This window comes from Falco rusticolus, chromosome 3 (genome assembly GCF_015220075.1).
Source record: "Falco rusticolus isolate bFalRus1 chromosome 3, bFalRus1.pri, whole genome shotgun sequence".
NCBI lineage: Eukaryota > Metazoa > Chordata > Aves > Falconiformes > Falconidae > Falco > Falco rusticolus.
In genome coordinates, this window is record NC_051189.1 from 51,341,643 (window position 1) to 51,363,881 (window position 22,239).

The window sequence follows — 22,239 nt, forward strand, 5'->3', positions numbered from 1 at the left end:
TCACACTACTGTTTCACATGCTCTTTTTTACCCTCTTCTGCCTGAGTGCTGGTATGCCCTTGCTTAAATATGTAACCAGAGAGGCACCACCATCTTGGCTGCTGGACTCAACTGTGCCCTGTGGTGGGTCCATTGGAGTCAGCTACACCTGGCCTGGGGGCAGCCCTGGCCTCCACCTTGCAGAAACCACCCCTGTGGCTCCCCCGCTGCAAGCGCCTTGCCATGTATATCTCTTCCGTTCTTTCTCTGATTTCTTCTTTTCTTTCATTTCCCTTTCTTCTCTCCTTTCTCTTTCTAATTCTCCATCTTCTGTCTTCTTGCACTACCTTCTTCTGTCTTCCTCATTCTTCTCTTTCTCAATCTCCTCTCACCCTCTTCTCTCTTGATCTCTTTTGTCTCCCTCATCCTATAATATCCTATTCTAACAAAAAAAACCCATACTTCTTTTAAAGCAGAAGTATAAAATAATAATAAACCTTTCTAAAAACAAGAACTGAAATAACTAAATTTCATTTTATTTTTGTTCATTTCTATTCAAAACAAAGAAAGCATATCATATCTTATTCCTCCTCACTCCCAAAAATACAGGGAAATCTCCACAGTTTTTTTTCTTTGCTTCTTCTCCCCAGTTTTCAATTAGAACATGACTTCTAACTGAAGGAATTCAGAATTTTGAAACTAAATGTCAAATTCTGGAATAATTATGCAAAACAGTCATGTTTATTTTTACCATCCAAAACACTGCATCCAACCCAAAAAGAGAAAAAGGAAGACAGAGCGTGTAAGAAACACTTATTTCCACATCTTCAGTTCATACTCAATTGACACCAAAAAAAATGTCTACAATGTACTGTATCATGTGAAAGAATGAATGAAAAGAAATATTCTTTCCCTTACAAGAATATTAAGAAAAATCTTTTGTATTTGAAGAGTAATTCAGAATGGGAGAATGTTTCACTCTACCACCAATACAGGCAGAAAAATCAAACTGACAAAGAATAAGGAAGCTGGGAGTAATCACAAATAAATAAAGATTAGATCCAACAGCAAACTACTGTTTTCTAGCAATATTTATTCTTACAGAAATACTTCTGTAAGCCAGATGATATATTCACACTTTACATTAAAATAAATGGAACTACTACAACTTTGTTGACTACTAAGTGTCAATTATGTCCTTAAAATACTTCTCTTAAGGGCTCTTACCTGTAAGGAAAGCCTGAAAATAAACAGAGAATAGACAATCACAGTACATCCTGTATCTTTAAAAAATAGCAACATATGATTTATTGTATTGGGTAAAACTAAAATATTTGGATGGACATGAAACATTTAAGTTATACTTGCTGTACACAAGAGAGTTTAACTTGGCAAAACAGCACAGCAAAAGGTTCTTTCCTTGCCTCAAAGGACAGAGCAGATACTTTTATTTCTGTGTTTTAACTTAATCCAGCTGTTGCAATTCATACTATTAGCAGATCTCCTTATTCTTTTTTGACTTACAACAGCTCATTAAGTCTGGGACTGAGAGACTTAAGTTTCTATTTAACTTATAACTAAAAGTCAATCTAATTTCGAAATGTCTTAGGACAATGTTTTATAATTATAACAATAGTAACTATAAAATAATTTGCAAAAGCAAAGCACTGACAACTAAAATAAAAGATTTAGAGTAGCCATTCTTGATAGGCACATCATTTCATCTGAAAATAAGCTTAATTCTGCTGAAATCATTAATAAAACCCCTTTGACTGTAGGGGCTGAGGCACACATGTATACAAAGAAAGCGCCAAAGAAATGTAAAGTCATGTGGCATCACAAACAAAATTCAGTCTTAACCAGAAATTGTTTTCTGTTAGTCATCCCAATCAATGCTTCTAAGTATTTTTAATAAAGAATTAAATTATAATACTAAATCCATTGACAGTATTAATCATGTCATGAATTCCTGGACTGTAAGCCTGGGAAAAAATAATCTTGTATCGCTACTGCTGTAGTTTGTACAGTTCAGTACATCATCTCACTGAATGATATTTTGATGCAATTGTTTACATTAATATCCTTAAGCTACTACTACAAACAGAGAAAGGTAAATGGCTGGATTGGGTTTAGACTACTACAAACAGAGAAAGGTAAATGGTTGGATTGGGTTTAGCGGTGTTGCTTTTGGATCAAGGGGACAGACAGTTAAGAGTATATGTACAGTTTGAAACTGCCCAGTTTTCACTGGCCAAGAAAAGATTGCCTGACTGAAAGCAAGCAGTCTTTAAAAACAAAACAAAACAACAATTTTCTGCTTGTCACCTATTCTTAAAGATTTCCTCTCAAAAAGTTCCTGCTGTCCTTTATAGGTCATAGGTTTTTTCCTTTGTGATGACTGTGAGGGACATGTTATTTTTGACACAATGATTCCATATTTGATAATGGCTACCTAAAGTATTTAGCAGTCTATAAAACAAAAAATCCTGGTGTATTGTTAACAAGAAAAAGAAAGGAAACAAAAACAAGTAATGGGGGCCACCTGCAAGAGAAAATACTACTTGTCTAGATACCAGGCTTGTTTTATTTTATTTGTAAATGACATATAAAAGCATGCAAGTGAAGCTCTTTTAGGAAAAAAGGTACAGAATGTGTATCTTGATAGACTGATGACAGCAGATAAACATATCTTAAGCAATCTTATTGAAACATACCGAAGATACAGCAGTAGCTATGGATGCTAGCAGATGCTAAATAGGGTGACTTGGCTATTTTTGCTTGTTTTTTCCTTAGTAACTACTACCTTCCAGCAATAGAGCTATTAGAACACATTTTCCTTTTCTCATATTCCAAATAATATGAAAACCAAAAGAAATGGGGGGAAAACAGTTTGTTCTCTCTTTTGGCTACTGATGGCACGGAGCAAAACAATTCCTGGGAATCTTTTGAGCTCTTTCCCATAGTGTTTGCTATTGGAATAACTGAGCAAAGGATGTATTTTGAGTATAATTTTGAGATTTACAACTTTAGATGCGTGTAAGTGCATGGGTACAAAGCTGAATTTCTGTCTGTAGGTATATTTACACCCTCAAGCACATAAACAATTTCACACATACAGTATTTAAGTTCTTTTATTTATACTTTAATATGATATGTTTCAGTTCTCAGTTCTCTGTTGATACTGTAAATATTTTCCAGCCACACAATTACTGGTTCTAGCATACAGCTATCATAAAACAGCCTCACTGACAAACACAGTTTATTGGGATTACAAGCAGAAGATGGGATCTTTCTGTACCACTGGAAGAAAAACAGAACTTGCATAAAACATGTTTTCTTCACATGATAGTATGTAAGCAAACAAAAGATGTTTAAATACTTTTAAATTCTGTTTTGAAATTAAGAATGTGAATGTAATTTTATTTCATGGTAATTAAGATGACTACCTATGAGACTCAAAATGCGTTAAATGGAATTGCTGTCAGCTAGCCTTAGATAGAATGAAATTCCATATGTAACAAATTTTCTGAACAGTTGCACCTGATCTTTTTCATAGTCCTTGGACAGTGAAATTCTGAGGCTTTTTTTGGTCCTGATTCTATGAAAACATATTCCAAAATTTTAAGTTAAATATGCCAGTGCATGACTATACCAGTCAGCTCATGTGATGTGAAGAAAAAATAAAAAAGATAAAATAAATGCTTCCTTTTTTTTTTTTTTTTTTTTACCCTTCAGTTAAGAAATGGTTTAATTACAGGTAGACTGAAACATATACCCATATCTTTATAGAAACATAAAAGACACCCACAGCAAACTGTTCCAGAAAATAAATTATTACTAGAAAATGATGCTTTCATAGAAAGCCTGACAATGTCATCTTCTTTCACATTCAAGTAAAACACATTTAATTCAGTCTGCCAGAAATGGCTACGCTTCTGCTCTGTGAAAAATATGCTAATGATGAAAATAAGGACTTGACAATTTACTGAATACTAAGCGGAAAATCTGTAATGAATTGCTTGTGTGGTAGTGTTCATTTTAGGCTGTTCCCCCCTCCCTGCCACCCCAGTTGCTATGGAATACTAGAAACAGCATTAAAAAAAAAAAAAGATTATACCCTTTTATGGGATGCTGTGCATGTCCCTTAAGACAGAGTGCTTAGAAATAAAGACAAAAGTCAGCTGTTGGATAAATGAAACTCAAAGCAGTAATAAATAATAGGTTTAAATACTAACTTTTCAGTGCAAAAGAAATACTGAGAACAAAATAGAAATGCCAAAAAAAATATCAAACCCAAACAAATAAATCTCTATCAGCAACTAGCAAGTTGAAACGTAGAATAATTCATTTTACACCTGCAAGAAAAAGCAGCTACTCAGGTTACTTGGATGTTGCAACAAATGCTCATAAATCCATTAAACCAGGCATGTCTTCAAGTTACCAGCCAGACTTCAATTTTCACTGCCAGGTTTTAAGTTTTCAACAGATTAAACTCTCTTCCCAAGAACGTTCTACTAGAGTGTTCATTCAAAAGGTGACTCCTAGCTAAAGTCTCCATATCATTCCGTGTTTGAAAGTTTGATATATATGGCTGCTCCTGACAGGCTTACGTGCTGAATTGCATTTGCTCAAATACTTCCTAAAGGAAATACAGTAGATTATTCTTGCCTTTTCTAAGCGCAAGAGAGCTAAGCACAAGGTTGCTGGCTACTCAGCAACAGTTCTCTCATTTTGCTCTAAACTAGCATACACTGATATTAAGCTCTCTTGCAGGTCTTGTTTATGACTTTTATTTTAAAATATTTTTATTACCAATGTTAATAGGTAATGTTAATATACAACAGAACTTCATTTCAGAACAATGATTTGAAAGAACATAGTCTGTCAAATCCCAGTTTCCCAAAGATATTTTTGAAAGTTTTGGCTTTGGACAACAATGCACAACTATTACTGGAAAGTTCTTCTATGCCCTTTCTCCTCTTAAAAAGATGCTGGCAAAGCAGGCTGGTAAAGATAGTAAAATCAAAGAGCATATATGTATCTACCTACCTTCCACATAGTCATGGTTCTGTTTATAGAACTGCAGGCAGACTTTGGATAAAAGACCAGGAAAACACTCTGTACACTGTGGAAGGTCTCATTTCTTCAGTGGTTTAAAAAAAGAAATCAGGCTTAAAGCACTATACTATAGGAAACATATACACACACGCGCGCGCGTGCAAAAAAAAGCCCTACCACCAAAACAAATAAAACAGCCACCCCAAACAAACCAACCAATAAACTTGCACTGCTGGGAGGATGGATTAAAGAGCTGGTGAAACTTTCCTAGCATAACTTCTGTGAGTATCTCATTGTTTTGAACATGTTTAGATCGCTTGGATATCCTTATTCAATTTCTCTTTCTGAAAGACAGACACAAACTTTAACACAGATTTACTCTTTGAAATACAAAAAACATTAAAGAAAAAAGCTGTAGCATACTTAAATATTGCTAAAAAAGAAGTTACACTTCCTAGGAGAAATGTGGGAAGACAGTTAACACAAAACATGCAATTTAGGATAATGCTGTGCATATCGTTAACACCAATTTATAATGCGGCAGGCTTCCCATTTCATCAGCCTGAACTACATTACTACTCTTCAGTCTCTTTCAATAGTACTCTACATTCAGAGACACAACATAGGAAAAATAAAACACAACCTAAATTTGTATATTAAATATCAAAATATATTGATAAAGGCATTATTACACTATGATGAAAAGCCAACACTGACTTTGCTAACATATCTACACTATTTGATCACAGCTGATGTCCACCTCCTCTTTAAAACTAAGATGTCCTTTAACAGAAAGCCTCGTTGTTACTGCACAAAACTGGCAAATCTTGTAAAAACATCAGCATCTGCACTGCTCTCCATTATTTGTTACATTTAAGTTGTTGGATTTCCTCTTGTATTAAAAAGTAATGGCGTTAATGTATTACAGGGGTCTTAATTTCAGCAAATCAGGCTTTTACAAAGAGGACTTGGGCATGCATTCAAATATAAAATGTTTTTGCAATATAGACCTTTAGAAGTTGAAATAAATTTATCACATTACAAAATTTAACCACCATATTACATATGTATATTACATATACATAACCTTCCTAATACATCTAAATAAATTACCTTTTAAGATTTTCACATTTCCACTGAAGTATTATAACTAGAGCATCTCATGATCATACAGGCTATTCTCCCTTTACCAGTAAAGCATTAAACAAATGAAAGGCTTTATACACCGCACTAGCATGACATTCTTTGCAAAAATGCAGGTTAGGTTTGGGTAACAGAAGCAGAAAGCTAAGTAACACAAGTAAAATGAAAATATTTTAATAGTAATGAGGAAGCAGGTGTGTCACAGGCTAGATTCCTGTTTTCCCAGTCTTCGCAGACACATTTTGCAGAGCTGCTAATACAGTCAAAGCAAACAACTTTATGACAGATCTTTTAAAAATATAATAAAATAAATAAAGAAAAAAAGAAAAAAAATCAAGCAGCACTATTTCCTATGACTTCCATGAAAGGTGGAAAGGTGGTTACAATATATGTTTTAGCACCCAGACACGAAGAACTAGTGCACCAAATGGAAAACTGAAGTAGTGAACACTACAGGAGCAAAAAAAGTAACAGTAACAATAATCTTTAAAAAAAGAGAATCACCTGTTCCAAAATTTCAGTTCACCTGAGCATACAGGAACAAACTTCAACATGATAACAAATCAGGAGCAAAGTACAAAAGGGGAAGCCATATGAACTTTTCTAAATTGTTCTAAGTCACCTACTGAAGGTCCCAGACATGATAAAATGATGTAACTGTGTTTTTATTTCCTCATAACTGGTACTGGAACTAAATAAAAAGCTTGGTTGGTCCTAAGCCAGAATGTGAAATAAATACTGAAATATGGGATGTCCACATTACATTAAGAAAATTTCAGGCACATAGAATGGTCAGATCAATGGAGTTTGAGTCCTCGTATACAGGAAGGGAAAAAGGATGACAGCATATTGGGGTAATTAGAGACCACGGGGCTTGTGACCTCTTTGAGAAAGAAGGAAGATTCATGCAGCAGAATCTCCTGGGATGAAGGACTGCATGTAGTTGGGAATTAGTAGATACTGTCCATTACTTCGTGTTGCTGGTGCAGAATATTGACAGTGGAGGAGCAGAGGACCAGGCTACATTCTTAGCTCTGCATTTAGCTTTGAAAAATATTACTTTGCTTCTATATCCAGTCTCTTTTTACACATGATCAATTAATATTCTTAACACTAAGAAGAGTATCCTCCAAAGTGTTCTGTGACATACTCAAAAATTTCTTATTATTTAAATTGTGCCATCATTTATCATCTGAAGTATTTCCAAAATTAAATCCACACTTTAATAAAACTAACAAAGGAATTTGCATTCATGGAACAAGCATGATTTTTAGCCTGCCTGTAACAGCTGAGGAAGCTGTTACTATATGCGTCATGCAAAAAACCCCAAACCAAACAAACAGGTAATTTTATTAAAAATGCTGACATGCAGACTGATTTTACTAGACTGTTTATTGAAGTCCCTAAGCAGAGACTCCATTGTCCTGTGAAGGGAAGAGGAGCAGTATTAAAAGAAACAAACAAACAAACACCAACAGATAATTTCTAAAAACTAAAATATGGAACAAAAATTAAGATAATGGTGGCTCAGGAAAAAAAATACATTCAAAGTAGTTAAATGACTTATATTGAAATACATGTTTTATAGGCATACACAATGGAAGAAGCACCATCACTAATAAAAATTCTGTCGCCTTTGCAATTAGCTGAGGGAAAACATTTGAGATTTTATCATTTTACATCTGTTTCATTAGCACCCAAAAACGGTTTTCCAAATCAATACAAAGATGGGATTACGGTTGTACAGACATAACCAAGCTAGCTTTAAACTAACAGTAGGATAATCACAATGCAGAAAAATGGAATCAAGAATTAACAACCCTGCTCTTAGGCTCGAGTTAATATCATAGTTGTTTTACGGCTACATCACTATCAAAATCTGAAATAATTATCACAGAGGTGACATACATGTGATCATCCGAGTTACAGTTCCAACGCTAGAGTGCCATATGTAGGAAACCCATCAGTTTTTCCCAGGTTAGATTGCATTGTGGCATAGCAATGCTGGGAATGCCCAGGCAAGAAGGAGTGAGCCTGAGATTTTCAGCTGGTGAATTGCTGCTATCACAACTGCCTACCAAATTAGGTGGTTAAACTGGGAAGAACAGCATTTCAAAGTGGTGTCTGAAGTGAATTTATGCAGAAAGACACGTACTGAAAGTTTGTTTCTTTCACTGCCTTACAGCCAAAAGCCACATCTGTAGAGGCATAAAAATCAACTTAATAATGCCAGGCAAAAGAATGCAAATAGCTTTCTCTCTCTCTTCCCATCAAGGCTTCCTTTCAGTCCGTTGCAGGGAATAACTACCTTCAAGACAAAACAATGCATCCTTCAGCTGAAGAGGCTCCCAAATAAATTCTATCAGACATATGCAACCACAGAAGCCTCTTAACTGTCTGTGCTCTTCCATTAACGATCAGAGCCTTAAGACAAAAACTGTGGTTCTCTCAGTGCAATTTGTAAGAGCTTTTGGTTACTGGGTGGGGGAGGGCATTTGCCTTTTTTTTTTTTTTTTTTTTTAAAGTAGAAGATAAAAACTATGACTTGTTAATAATTATGAATCACAATGACATTGTGGAATTACTTTACAGAGAAAGGAAGTAAAATGTGTCTGTCTACATGCATACACAATAAAACAAGGATCTTGAAAACAACAGAAGACAGTTGCCAGCTCATTTAACCTATTTACAAAAACAGCAACATTCAGAATGGTTTTATTTTTAAGTCAATAGCTCCAAGGATGAAGTATGCAAAGGCTTAAAGAGACACTGTTAAAAAGATCAAAGGATTCAGAAGTAACGATAATATTTCCAGGAGCACCATCTCACTTCAAAGCTAAAGGCAGACCCTGCATGGATCATGTGTTTTATTCCATTGATGACTCTGCTCAGCAGTTCAAAGTGGGTTTAATTCTAGCTAGCCCACTACTTTAATAATTCTACACAAAGAGTGTAAATCTAGTAAGAGTGTCTTGAGATTTATTAGGGTCATACTTTGCTGCTTTCCTAGGCTCAGAAGACTTAATTTGTTATTACTCACTATAGATTATTATCAACACTGTGAAGTGCAGAAGAAACAGCACTATAGCCAGTGCCAGTGGCAAGCATCTCTTCTTAGTCTTGTGAAAGACTACTATCACAACAATAAATCAACAGATAGCTTAATCTTGTGTAGCAAAAGACAAAATACGTAGAGAAAAAAAGGAGGAGGAGTCAGGACTGATGCCATGATTCTCATAGTTGAAATGAAGATCAACAAAGAAACAAAGGAAAGAATTTCAAGATTCCTACTGGAAAATGAAAAACAGAATGAGACAAAGCGATTTTTTTTTAACGTCTTCTGTGAATTACTTGAACGGAATAATCAAAGTTACTTGACAATACAGAGGTCAGTTACTTGAGCTGAACAGCAAAAATACTATTAAATTATCCCATTCCAGGTTTCATAGTCCTGAGTAATGGAGGAGGAGAGTAAATAGCTAGCATAGCTGTGGGCTAAAGTTGCACTCAAAAAAATTAAACATTGCTTGTCCCATTTTGAAAGTTTATTGGCTTTTAACTTCTACTGAGACTCTTTGGCTTTAATCTTATCCAGACAAATCAATTTCCCAGACTCACCAAGCAAAGGAGAAAGGGGATTATAGAAAGCCAAGACATAATCTAGGGTTATTATCATCAAACATTTATCAGAATTTGACTGGATATTCTCCCCTAGGACTCAAACAATATGTATGGCCCAAGTACTGCAAATTAATCTAAAAAAAATTTCATAGAACTATATGGATCAAGGGATATGGTAGTTCATTCCCCTAGTTCAAGGCAGCATCAACCAAATCATAATTTCTGACAGGCACATATCTAAATTGTTTCTAGAGAGATCTAGAGATCTCTCACATCTCCCCCACAGTTCATGACGGAAATAAATTACACGTTAGAAGGGGGAACAAAAAAATATCTTTCTACTACCTAACTGGAATCTTTTCTTGCTCCAATTTAACAGCCTTATTTCTTGTCCTGCCCATATTAGACATGCAGGGTAACCTACTCCCTTACTTTTTTCCTATCTTTTATGTATTGGAAGACTGTCTATGTCTAAGCTCAATATTCTCTTCCTTGCTCCAAACACCTAATTCATACTAACTTCTGTCTTATTTTTATTCCCCTGATCATTTTAAGCAGTCTTCAATTGGTCTTACCCTTCATGAAGGTGCAGTGCCCCAAACAGAAGGGAATAGATAGGTTATTCTTCCTGGTGTTCCTGCAGGCAATTTCTGGGTAAGGACAAAAGAAGACAAAAGCAAGGATGGTACTAGGGTCAGAGTTTAATATAGCAAGAAACAGGAGAACTGGAGAGAGAAGCTTTTTTCTGTGAGAACCTGTAAAAAATTTTAAACCACATGACTTCTTTAAACATCCCCGTTATGACCATGCAGGCACCTCTCTGGAAAAGAAAGACACAGGGACAGAGAAGCATCTGGCAAGTCCTGGGGACCATGTTAGGAACAAAAATCCTTGAACAGAAGATGTAAAAAGCAGTTAGGAAGCAAGGTAGTATTAGGCTTGATTTGAACCACTACAGAAAAAGTAGCTGAAAACACTGAGCATTCATGAAGGGATGGCTTTTCACCTTTAGGAAAATTAGGGAGAACACAAAAAGAAGAAAATGGGTTTCAGGAAATTAGACTTCAGCAAACTCACTGACTCACCATGGGCAAAGACATTTCAATAAGCACACCAACAGATAAGAAACTGGCTTGCTCTTCTGTGAAGAGGTGGCACTGAGCTCTTGCACCAAAAGCACAGAAGTGCTAGTACTTTTCCTTTTTTGAAACCTGATTAGAAAGGTGTCGATGATTAGACAGCTACTGAAACCACCACAAGGAAAAAACATGGAAAAATTGATTAGATAATTAAATAAATCAGGTATTCTCAAATCAGTTAAATATGATCAAATTCACCATAAGGTATTTAGAGCTGACTGGGCCAGTCTTAGAATTATCAATAGTCATGTTTGAGAATTTGTAGAGGATAGTAGTGATTCCAAAAAGACTACAAAACATCTAGTGACTAGCCTGAAAAAAAATGAAAAAGGCAGAGTCAAGGAAGTAGAGCTGCAGGAACTGAATTTCAATTCCCCCAAAACATGGAACAAAAATTATTTGTAAGTATTTAGCAGATAAGAAGTTGAGTAATACATAGACTTGTCAAGAACAAGTTGCTTCAAATCTATGAAAACATTCCTTACGACATAGTAGCAGACCCTGTAGTTAGGGAAGTAGCAGTAGGTATCGTATAGCCCAACTTAATGAGTCTTTGGACATTGTTTCTTGTGCGACTTCCATAAGCAAAGAAGAGAAATACCAGGCTGCAAAAGGTAACAAGTTCTAATAAGCATACAACACTGAACTTGGAAGGGATGCATGCATGCTGAAAGACAAGGCTACATGATAAAGCAGCCCAAATAAATTTGAGAAACAGTCTGCAGAAGACCTGAATACAATACTGTAAGGGGACTTCTAGATCTTAGGAGGAATAAATAACAGCAGAAACCCAAGATCGAGATAGACTAGTGAGGGGCAGTGGAAAAGGAGCACTGAGGCTAGAGTAGATCATACTCTGACTACTTTTATGCCAATCTAGCAAAATCAGCAAAATCTCATGCTAGGATGCATAACCAGCAGGTTGCAAGTCTAGAAATTTACAATGGGAAAGGGTATTGTTTTCAAAAGAATAGGACAGTGGCTGCTAAGGAGGAAAATCCAGAGCACTGTGCACTGGAGTGAGCTGCTGTCTGCCTTCTTTGATAGAGAAATTTCAGTGTCCAAGACTGTTGGCCTGATGCTCTTTACTATCAGCACAGGCATTAATGTTAAATAAATACTTCTCCCTCCCCTGCCCACACCCCTGGAATAAAATCATATATTTTCTACGTCCCAAAAAGTTTTACCTTAGGAGCTTTTACTCCTTTTATGTAGCAAACTGCCTGCCTGCTGACCATTTTACAACCAACCATCATAACAGGAAAGATACTCAAAAAACAAAATTGAGCTGTACATCCCCCAAGATACAGGCAACTGGATAGGTGTATAACATCTCACAGGACACATCAGTAAGTTTTCATTTTCATTTCTAACATACATCTGCTTTGTAACTTTGGAATTTTCCTCCTATCATATTTAATTATTTGAGTAATAAAAAAAAAATATGCAACTTGATGTCTTTATCGCAAAGAAGAGGCTGAATAGTCTGACAGTGTCTTTTTAAAGATTACATATAATGACAATGAGATTGCTGAAAATCATGTTATTCATTCAACAGTTACTACCACAGCAAAAAGCTTTAGATATTAATTAATACTGCAATATATTTGAAAAATGACTAAGCCAATTAATCTCATTCATCTATAAATGGAACAGTAGAGCAGAGAATTTTTGAAGACCTTCATTTAGGATTGCCAGGGTTCTACTGACAATGATAATCAGTATAAAGGAATAAGTAAAATATATTGAAGTGGTAACATATTGCTGGTACAAGTTTAGACTTGAAGAAGACACAAATCAGTACAGAATAAAATATGCTAGTGCCATTCTACAGCTTATGACCAGGTGACTGCACATCATAAATTCACATCCCTTGCTCATCTTAGCTGGCTACCACATAGAGCCCAGGAATGATTATCATTAGTAACAGCAAAGGTATCACACTGGCAGAAATGTACTGAAAGAAATTGCAGAGCTGGATGATGTAAATGGGAGACTCTAAATTCAAGGACTGTGAAAACAAAACATTACTAATTCACTGAGGCCCAATCAACAAATATGTGCATGAAGTCAAATACCTTACCGGCTCCTATTAAGAGTTAGGCACTTGGATAACTTTGCAGATTTGTGCATAATCAATATTAAAATGCAGCAGAAACACAACTTTTACATGAAATCAGAAGTTAAATGAGAATCCAGACTTTAAAAAAAAAAAAAAAATCAATACAGAATTGACAGGTTTTGTTTTTACAATTGCAGAACTTAAAAGTTTTACACTAATCAGTTTAGGATGACCTAGCCTATAACACAGTTCAATGTTTCAAGTAAGGAGTAAAGAATATTGAATTTTATCCTTCTTAGTTATCTAGATACTCATGACCACATAGGGCATCCTGCAATCTACAACACACACACATACACCCCTGCACATACCACATCATGAATAAAAATAAGAATTAATCTGAATTTCCTTCCTATTCCCCCTTGTTTCCTGGGCATCATTGCCAAATAGACAAATTCTCCGTTTCTTAGTAACTAAATAAATGAAAGAAGATACAGCTTTGAACCTCTTTAAAAGAATCTTTCTCTCACTATTCATTCTGCAGCAATTAAAAAGGGCTTCCATATCTTCTATACTTAAATCATAAAAGTGCTGCCTTCACTCTATCCCATAGTTTTTCCACAAAAATTTGATTCACGCACTGTTCATGGAAACAAGAATTTTTTAAATTACAAAGAAATAGTATTATCAGGCATATCAGCCTCTGGCATGCAGTTGTCTCATACCACAAGACATAAGAAGAAAGCGATCTATTTGCTGCTGTGAGAAACAGTATCTTAATAAAAACAGATTTTCAAAGTTGGTGTTTCTTGCATTTCTGTTGTTGTATGCAAATCCTTGCAGCATAACACACATTTGTATATTTATTTTCAGAGGTTTTCTTCCCCTTGTTTCCTGGGCATCATTGCCAAATAGACTTGAAGCAATTTCTTGACAGGAACTAAAGCATTTTATACCTGTAAAAGCTAGCAAATTCAACTTCATCTTGATCTTGCTACCATATCTTTTGCAATTTTTCCAAAATACTAAAAGCCATTATAATTATATTATGAGGCTAACAAAAAGCACTGCATGGTTATGCAGTGCAAATGATCATGCATAGTGTTGTGTTTCTTAAGAACAACAGTGAATTCAGTAAAAATATCCCATGGTTACTCCTGGTTTACCAGAATAAACTCAGAAGTAAACAAACATAATGTGTTATTACTCCTCTACATTGGCTTTGAAGTTATCTTGTCCTAGATTTATGTTCCACACTAAAAGATGTAACTAAAATAAAAATTGGATGTCTCCCTTTGCGTTGACACCGCAACAAGTACTAAACCAATTTATTAGAACAGAAAAATTTTACTATAACATTTGGAGGAGAGGAAACTGCATCTTGTAGGAGACCCCCAACAACCAACCAAGCAGTTTTTCTTTAACGTTTTTAACTTCCTGCTCAAGTTTGCATCTGCATGTCAGTACAAGACCTACAAAGCAGTCGACCACCTTTGGGGAACAAGAAGCTGCGTGCCCATCTGAACCAGGCACCAATGGGAGACAACTGTTGATTTCCACAGGCTCTGGATTACCCACCTGTCCCCTAACAGTTTAATGATTATAGCTGCAATCCACATCCAAAGCACGCTGTTATTAAGCAACTCAGTATCCAACCTCTGCAGCCACACAGAGTAGCTCCTAGTGTTCAAACATCCTTCTTCTTCCATTGACAATTCTTTATCAGCACAATCCCTGTTACCACGGGCAACACCAGCATGTTGTAACAGTGATTTAAGTGCCAGGCCACAATCCCAAGTAAGAGGAGTGCATCTAACTCCATCTCACACTTTCTGCACGCACATGGCAGCAGAGTCAACCCAGTTGTCAAGCTTTGGTCCTTAAGCAAAAATGAGATATAACACTGGGCTGTCTGAGCAGATAACACTGTCTTTCTAAAGAAAAGCCATTGGACTGGAGCTGGCCCACAGACTCCTTTTGGAAGGTACAAAGTTAAGCCAGTCACTAACCATTTTAAAAGCCTTGAACTAATAAACAAACAAACCTCACCAGCTATATTTCCCACTTTGGTACTGGAAATCAATTCAGCCATTAAACAACACTTGGTTTCATAAGGATTATATACCACTCCTAGATGGCTTTCAAAGAGAGAACAAAAATACAGTACATATGAACACTGACCTTGTTTCTTTTAACCCTTCTTTCTGAATGACTTCCAGTATTTGTTTTGCAGTCATTGGTGAGTTGGGGTACTTTTCCAATGCCTGAAAGGAAATAATAATTGTTTAAGTGACGAGACACAGCTGTCCTGTTAGTCTGAAAGGTTATGAGATCATGCAGTTTTTATGTAGTCATTTGTGAAAGGCAGGGAACAGTAGTGTTGAGACTGGAGTCCTCTGTCTGTTGGAAGGCCAGATACAGTCCAGGAAACTGCAGCAAGAATAAGATTTACTTGCTGCTTTTGTACATCAACTGCTACATCTGCCTGGGAAATATTCTTACCAGGTTCCAAATAAATGAGTTGAAATATGCAACTGATTTTATGACACAGCAACAGAGTTCCTTTCAGACAGAAGGGAAAAAAAAACCCAAACCCAAAGCAAAACAAAGAGACAGCTAGTCTTTTTTTATTATTATTTTTGTTACTTTAGAACTATTTGAGGTCATTTGAATATTCTATATTTAGGTTTTGTCATGACCTCAGGAACAAAATTGGCTAAAACCTTCCATTTGTAGCACAGGAGCTCCTGTGAGAATTGACACTGGTAAGTTTCAATTTTAAAATGCTTTTTGTTTCTAAAAACAATGAAAAATGAAGTAGTCAGAACAGTAACAGCATACAAGATGCTACATGACAGAGTGCAGTATATTTTTCCAGTTCAGCTCAGTTTTCCACTCCTTTGCCTTTTCCAATTGAACCCAAAGTAAACCACTCCTCTTTCCAGATACAACCATCTTGTACAAACTTTTCTGGTTTTCCACTTCCTTTTTGTCCCCATCAGTTTTCAGCTGTTAAACGAACAGCCACTCTTTTGCTCATGTAAAGTGCCAGACTGACAGCCCTGGAAAAGGAAACCTTTTGATCAGCAGTAAAAGGTGCAGCACAGGCCACAGCAATCAAGCTTCCCAGAGCATTTTGCCAACGTATCTCAGCTAAAACTTGTATTCTGCCCTGGGTAAAAAAGAAATCAGTTTGGTTTCCAAATTCACGCAGACCTGAGCTTCTCTCTAGTAGTTACCAAATGATGGCAATTGTGAAAGTAGCTACTGCTATGGATACTTGCCCACTGGGAACTAGAGATACCACCACATCTTATCATGCAAGTCATCAAACTGTGAAGGGTGCTAGCCAGGGCTGTAATTCAAGCAGCTCACCTAAAGCCAAAACCTTTCTACTCACTACCACTTGACCAGCTCAGCCTTCTGCTGCCATTTTACAGTTCTGATTTACTGCCTGTTCTCCCCTTTCACAGCCAAAACACAGTTTACCAAATCCTTTGGTTCTTTGTTACAGATGAGCTTTGCATCCTTTATCTTGCAGTTCCACAAAGGAAAATGCAGAAGTGAGGGCTGCACTGAAAGGTCTGGGAGCTGAACTGAACTTATCTCATGTACATCAATAGGCAAGATTCCAAAGAGACCCATCAGGAAAGGAAAACCGAGAGGTGATTTGAAAGAAGAAAGAAGAGTGGGTAGGAAAGAGTACTGGCAACGAGTAAGGATGGTAGGAACTGCACAGGGCTGGGAAAAGGGCCATTACACAGCAAGAGAAGAGAAATGATACCATGTATTAGTGACAGAACCACAATGACACACTGGAAAAATGACAATGTGTATAAAGATTAAGATGAGGATGAGAAAAGATTAATGATGTGAAGAGACAAAAATGGAAACTTTAACCTTCAGAAAGAAGACAAAGGACAAGGTAAAATGAGAATACACCAAAATAAAGGAAAAAGAAGAGAACTGAACTGGGAACATTCCAGAGGGCACACTGGAAAGGACAGAAGAGGAAACTACACTGTACTGGACACGGCTATGAAGGAAACTGTGTGCACTTGAAAGTGGGGTTACTCACTGTGGAGGATTCCCTGTTTCTCTTCCTGAGTACAGGCCCCTCAGCACACCTGGGCAGCTCCTCCCTGCAATTAAGAAAATTTGGGTAGCCCTGTCCCCTTCTCTATGACATCACATCCTACTCTATAAAAGTCAGTAAAAGTGCCAAGTGTTACCACGTGAGTTTGACAATAAAGGGAAGGAAACAATGAAGCTATGCAAACATCAGAAGTTACCCTGTTCTGGACAATGGGAGAAGGGAGAGCAGTTTGTGCTGAGGAAGCTGTGCTGAACTGGTTGTGGGAACAATGACCAGACATATGGATAGGGGATATCACCTTCACCAAACAACAATGAAACTAACAAGCAAGATGCATAACACCACTACAGAAAGTTTAATCAAACCCACAAGGCAGATTTCAAATACCACAGTATGAAGTGGACACATTCAGGGTATAATGACAAACTGAAATGCAGAGTATGTTAGACAGGCTGAAAGTACTGGAGCAAACAATTGCCCGTTGTGTGGAATTGTTTTACGTTGGACATGTAGTGTGGGCTGCAGTTCATACACCCCACGAGTTTAATTCTGTTCATCTAACCCTTTAAACCCTTTAAACCCTGCTTTTTAAAGAACTGTTCATATCCTAACTGAAAAGCATTAATTCTCCAATTCAAACACTGCTTAAGTTGAAAATCCTGCTATTGTGTACCTGATTTTCTTTATCAGAACAAAGATTAATTTAGCAGAGAACCTTAGTAAGGATATTTTTTTCTGCCTCTCCCACCATGCTGTTGTATCCGTGTCCCCATCCCGTTTTAACCAAACCCAACAGTAATAAAATGATTACTTGTAAAAACATTTTAATGATAATCTCATTTTCTTCCCCCAGTTTTGGAAAACAGCAGAGTATTATTTAAGAGCCTGTGAGCTAATGAATACACTGAACTGATAATTGCAGTAGTGTCTCTTGTCTCTGTATCTCACCGTTAACATTGCTAAAAGCCCACAATCCCTTTTGCATTTCTAAGACTTAAAAATAATATTAGAAATCCAAACTGAATTACTAACTGTGCTTTAAGGCAAATAAAACACTAAAATGCAGTAGCATAGTTAAGTCATAGGCTTCTTGGTGAGAAAAAGTAACTTACATAAAGGGAGGAAGCCTTTATCTGTTTTAAATATCTTTCTCCTTCCTCCCACTCCATCCACCAATATTCATATCATATACAGCCAGTGACTAGTAATGCTGAAATTAAAACATGCCAAAGTACTGTCATGAAGAATATGACTGTTCTGACATATTTTGTTAAGGACAATGGCAGAAGAATGGTTTGCACTGACTGCAACCTCTACCACAGAGGATCAAATATGCTCTATTTATTCCTGCCATTCAACCACAGCCTTAAAAAGGGACAGCCGCTAAATAACTGGGACAAATAATTTGATACCCATCAGGACAATCTGGAAGAGAACAGAAGTAGTCATTGCACTGAATACATTCTTGGTGTTCGTTCAAACCCTGGTTAATGGATCAAAGAGAAGATGACTCGGATCCTACCAAGCACAGTGGAAATTGAACCTCCCAGCAAATGGTAGCGGCCTGACAAACTGTCGTTTGTATCACCTACACATATCAACTCACAACTTCACAGATACTAAATAATTACACAGATGCCACAAATATATACATTCCGGGGTTCATTGGAAAAGTCCTGTCGGTTATATGGGACAAGAAGAAATCCAAATTCCTTTTCTCACCGTGGCATCTATTATCTGTGCATGGACAACTGTTCAAAAAAATCAGTTGCCACACTGGGGGAAAAACACTTTCTAGTGAATTGTTAACAAGAAAACTCTAGAGTAGAGTCAAGACTCTCAGCTTTGCATGAGAAATCCTGAATACTCGGCTCACCTACAAAATTGTAAGAGAACCTATATCATTGATACAATGATGACCTTCATTGTATCAATTATATCAATTTCATTACAGTCACAGCTTCTTGTGACTACCTGAATCAGATCTGTTCAACTGTCTGCATTTCAGCCACCAGAGGGAACACAAGTAGAGGGACAGCATAAAGAAAGGCGCACTCCAAGTCAGCCTTTCTGCCACCCATAAACTCTCCTCACAGAAACTGGGAAGCTTTGCCAGAGAAGCAGCCACTAGTCCTGCAGCTATCAGTTCTTACACTGACAGAAGATGATTCTTCTAAACAAGAACCAAGTGTGGTCTGATACCGTGCTGTGGTCCAAAAGCAGCTGGCAGATCAGTCTAGTGGGCTTGTTGATGCCGATTGTACAGCCAGCATAGAATTAGCTGGAACTGGCCAGAGCCTCTTCCATCTCTGGAAGCTGCCTGCAGGGATCGGACGGTCAGGTAGCTGACAAAAATCAGGATCATTTTATCATATCTCTGGTCAATCTACATTCTGAGTGACTAGTCATAAACTGAAGGAATTCTCTTTAGAACATTATTTATATAATCTGTGAAGAGAAAGAAGAACAGTACAGTTATTGCCAGTGCTCCCAGTCAACAGCTAAAATACAAGTCAGGCTGAACTTGCACAATAGACATTTTTTTACTGCCCAAAGACAGCAGGGTGAACAAAAGAACAGAAAAATAACTTTCCTCTTCTTAAGCAGAAAATATATGATATTTTCTAGCCACCCATTACTAAATTAATGAATTGGAAGACAAAGTCCCGAAGAGGGTACAAGAACAGTGTCCTGGAAAAAATCCAGCATTGTCTTTTCCAGCTGCTTGTGTGAGGTTAACAGGAGGACTGACTTCTATTGCGGGAAATGCCCCACTCAAATCTTTTGTATTCATTTTTGATTAACAGCTTTAGTCATTGGGGAATTATCAGCAGCCTGGTAAAAGTTCAAAGCCCTTTGTTTGAAGAAAGATGCATAAATGGTTAGATGAAGAAGGCAGGGTAGGGTATAGAGTAGCGGAAGAAAGTATGTGCATAGAGATGGATGAAGAAAACACAGCAAGAAGATCAAGAGGAGGGAGGGTACATGATACATGAAAAAGGAGGAAAGAGCGATAAAAATAAGAAGGGAAGATGCATTGCAAGCTGTTTTAATATTTAAGTTCTCAAATAGATGTTCAAGGAGCTCTGACTGATGGTGATTAAAAGAAAGGTAAAGAGTAGTTTCCAAGTACTAAAACATTAAAAGTAGCTGAAACAGCGGTAGTAGTTCTCCCGGTAGGATTTTTGTCTTTCAGCAGTTGCAGTTACAATAATTTATAAAACCTGAGTAGAACGTGCATTTCATAAGACATGTCTTTCACAGTATGCTCCATACTATGAATTTGTCTCTGTAATCCATGCATCACTACAGATAAGCAAGGAAAGGAACAAAGATGTAACATGACAAAGAAAGCAATGTATAAAAATACCTAAACCTTCTGAAATACATTAAATTAAGTTTTAACATCAATCTGCATGCCAGCTAGCCCACACTTTTTTTAGGTACACCAAAAAAACACATTTTTCCCCAGCCCTCTCAGTCAAAGGTACTTTACAATTCCTTTAGCATGAGTTATAGGGAGCAACCTGGTGGGTGCTTCCTGCAAGAGAATTTCTACTATATAATTTGTTTGCAAGTTGGTCTGAAACAACGTAACTTTGCTAACCTGCCAGATAAGTAAAGCATTATCATCTTCTAAAATAATGAAAGGAAAGAGCAAGAAAGAAGCTGAATGATCTGTTTGTTCATTCCATTGCTTTGACTGCCTGGTTTGAGGCTTCTTCTGAGATGCCTGGGCCCTTTTATTGTTCTTTTTTAAATTTATTTGTAATGTCATATTTAAAACTGATAAAAGTCTGCAACAGTGCTTTGGAACTTCCAGATAAACTGTACACTTTACATTTTGAATTCAAAAGAAGTTGGATTACAATTCAGTTAAAATTATACATACAATTCAGTTATTCCTTTAAAAGGCACAAGCTCTAGCAAGCAGCAACAACATCTTGCCATCGCTAATGGCCTCTTACATCACACCAGAAAATGTAGGGTAAAGTTTTCAACCCTAAACAACTGACTTATAATAACTTATTGATCTGGTCCGACATACTGAAACAAAAGGAAACCTTCATATTTCTCCCTTTTCTAATGCAATCAGCATGTCTGAGCAACCAGGAACTTTCACTTAAAGGCTCTGTCAGCACAGATCCATAAACACCTCAGTGACTGTAACAGGGTGAACCCAGTGAGCACACAGAATCCTACCAGATTTCTGTAAGATCAGGATCAAAGATACATACCCCAGTAAACAGGATGTCGAACTTTCTATCCCGGTATGGGTCCCATTATTAGCAGCAGGATTACTAGCAATGAGTTCAGTTCAAGCCATGGAGCATCCAGATTCCCAGAACAACTGCTCAATTCTGACAGCACAGTCCAGACTTCTGCTTAGCCATGCAAGCCATAACTCCTCTTGCTTTTTATCACAATACCCCATTGCTTCTCACTCTGCCCAGCCTTTCTCTACTCTCCAAGTGATACTCTTATCTTTCAAGGTGTTGCAATACCCCTAACGTCCATCTGTCCCATGTCTCCACATCCCTACTGAAATACCTTTCCCCCTTTGTCCTTACCATAGTATACTCTCACAGTACATTCCTATGTCCTCTACCTCCTGAAACATTAGCACATCCATACAGATGCAGTCCATTGCCATGGGTTCCCCAAAACACACACACAGTTAGTTACACAAGCGCTGCCTAGGTAGTCAATACCAAATAGCTAGCTAGCAGGACGCTGTAGCTCTTAGGTGCTGACAGAACAAATTGCATTGTGAACCTTCCATGGCTTGTAGATCATATTCTCTGTCTATTTAGTTCAGAGTAGAAGTTTCAATTTCCGTATCAGTGCACAGCTGAAAAACATGGGCCAAAGTTGTTTAGAGCTATGAATCATTATTCTAGAGAAGGGAGCAAAACACAGCTCTGCCACCCAAAAAACATTACCAAAATCTGCACTCATTTGGTGATCGCACAGGCCACGATGCTGAAATGCTTTTAATTCCAGCAGCAATAAAAATTCCCCTTTGGCACCTACCCCTGTACAAAATGAAGAAAGACCATGCTTAGGTGACTGGAACTAATGGAGCAGAATGGATATGAGTGCCCTGTCAGCTGCCTTTATATTACAGATAACAGAGGAAA

At 37.1% G+C, this 22,239-nt stretch overlaps 1 protein-coding gene across 2 annotated transcripts in view; it reads right to left on the minus strand.

Moving 5' to 3' along the window:
- Positions 1–22,239, minus strand: part of ASXL3 (ASXL transcriptional regulator 3) — a 133,284-nt gene that overhangs the window by 93,300 nt on the left and 17,745 nt on the right. The window contains exons 2-4 of one of the 2 annotated variants that reach the window (XM_037381153.1): positions 17,081–17,144; positions 15,184–15,266; positions 14,832–14,834 (exon numbers count right to left, since the gene is read on the minus strand). In XM_037381153.1, coding sequence (XP_037237050.1) covers positions 14,832–14,834; positions 15,184–15,239 — 59 coding nt within the window. In that variant the 5' untranslated portion in view covers positions 15,240–15,266; positions 17,081–17,144. The remainder of the gene's footprint in view (positions 1–14,831; positions 14,835–15,183; positions 15,267–17,080; positions 17,145–22,239) is intronic. The other variant, XM_037381151.1, reaches the window with a different exon arrangement.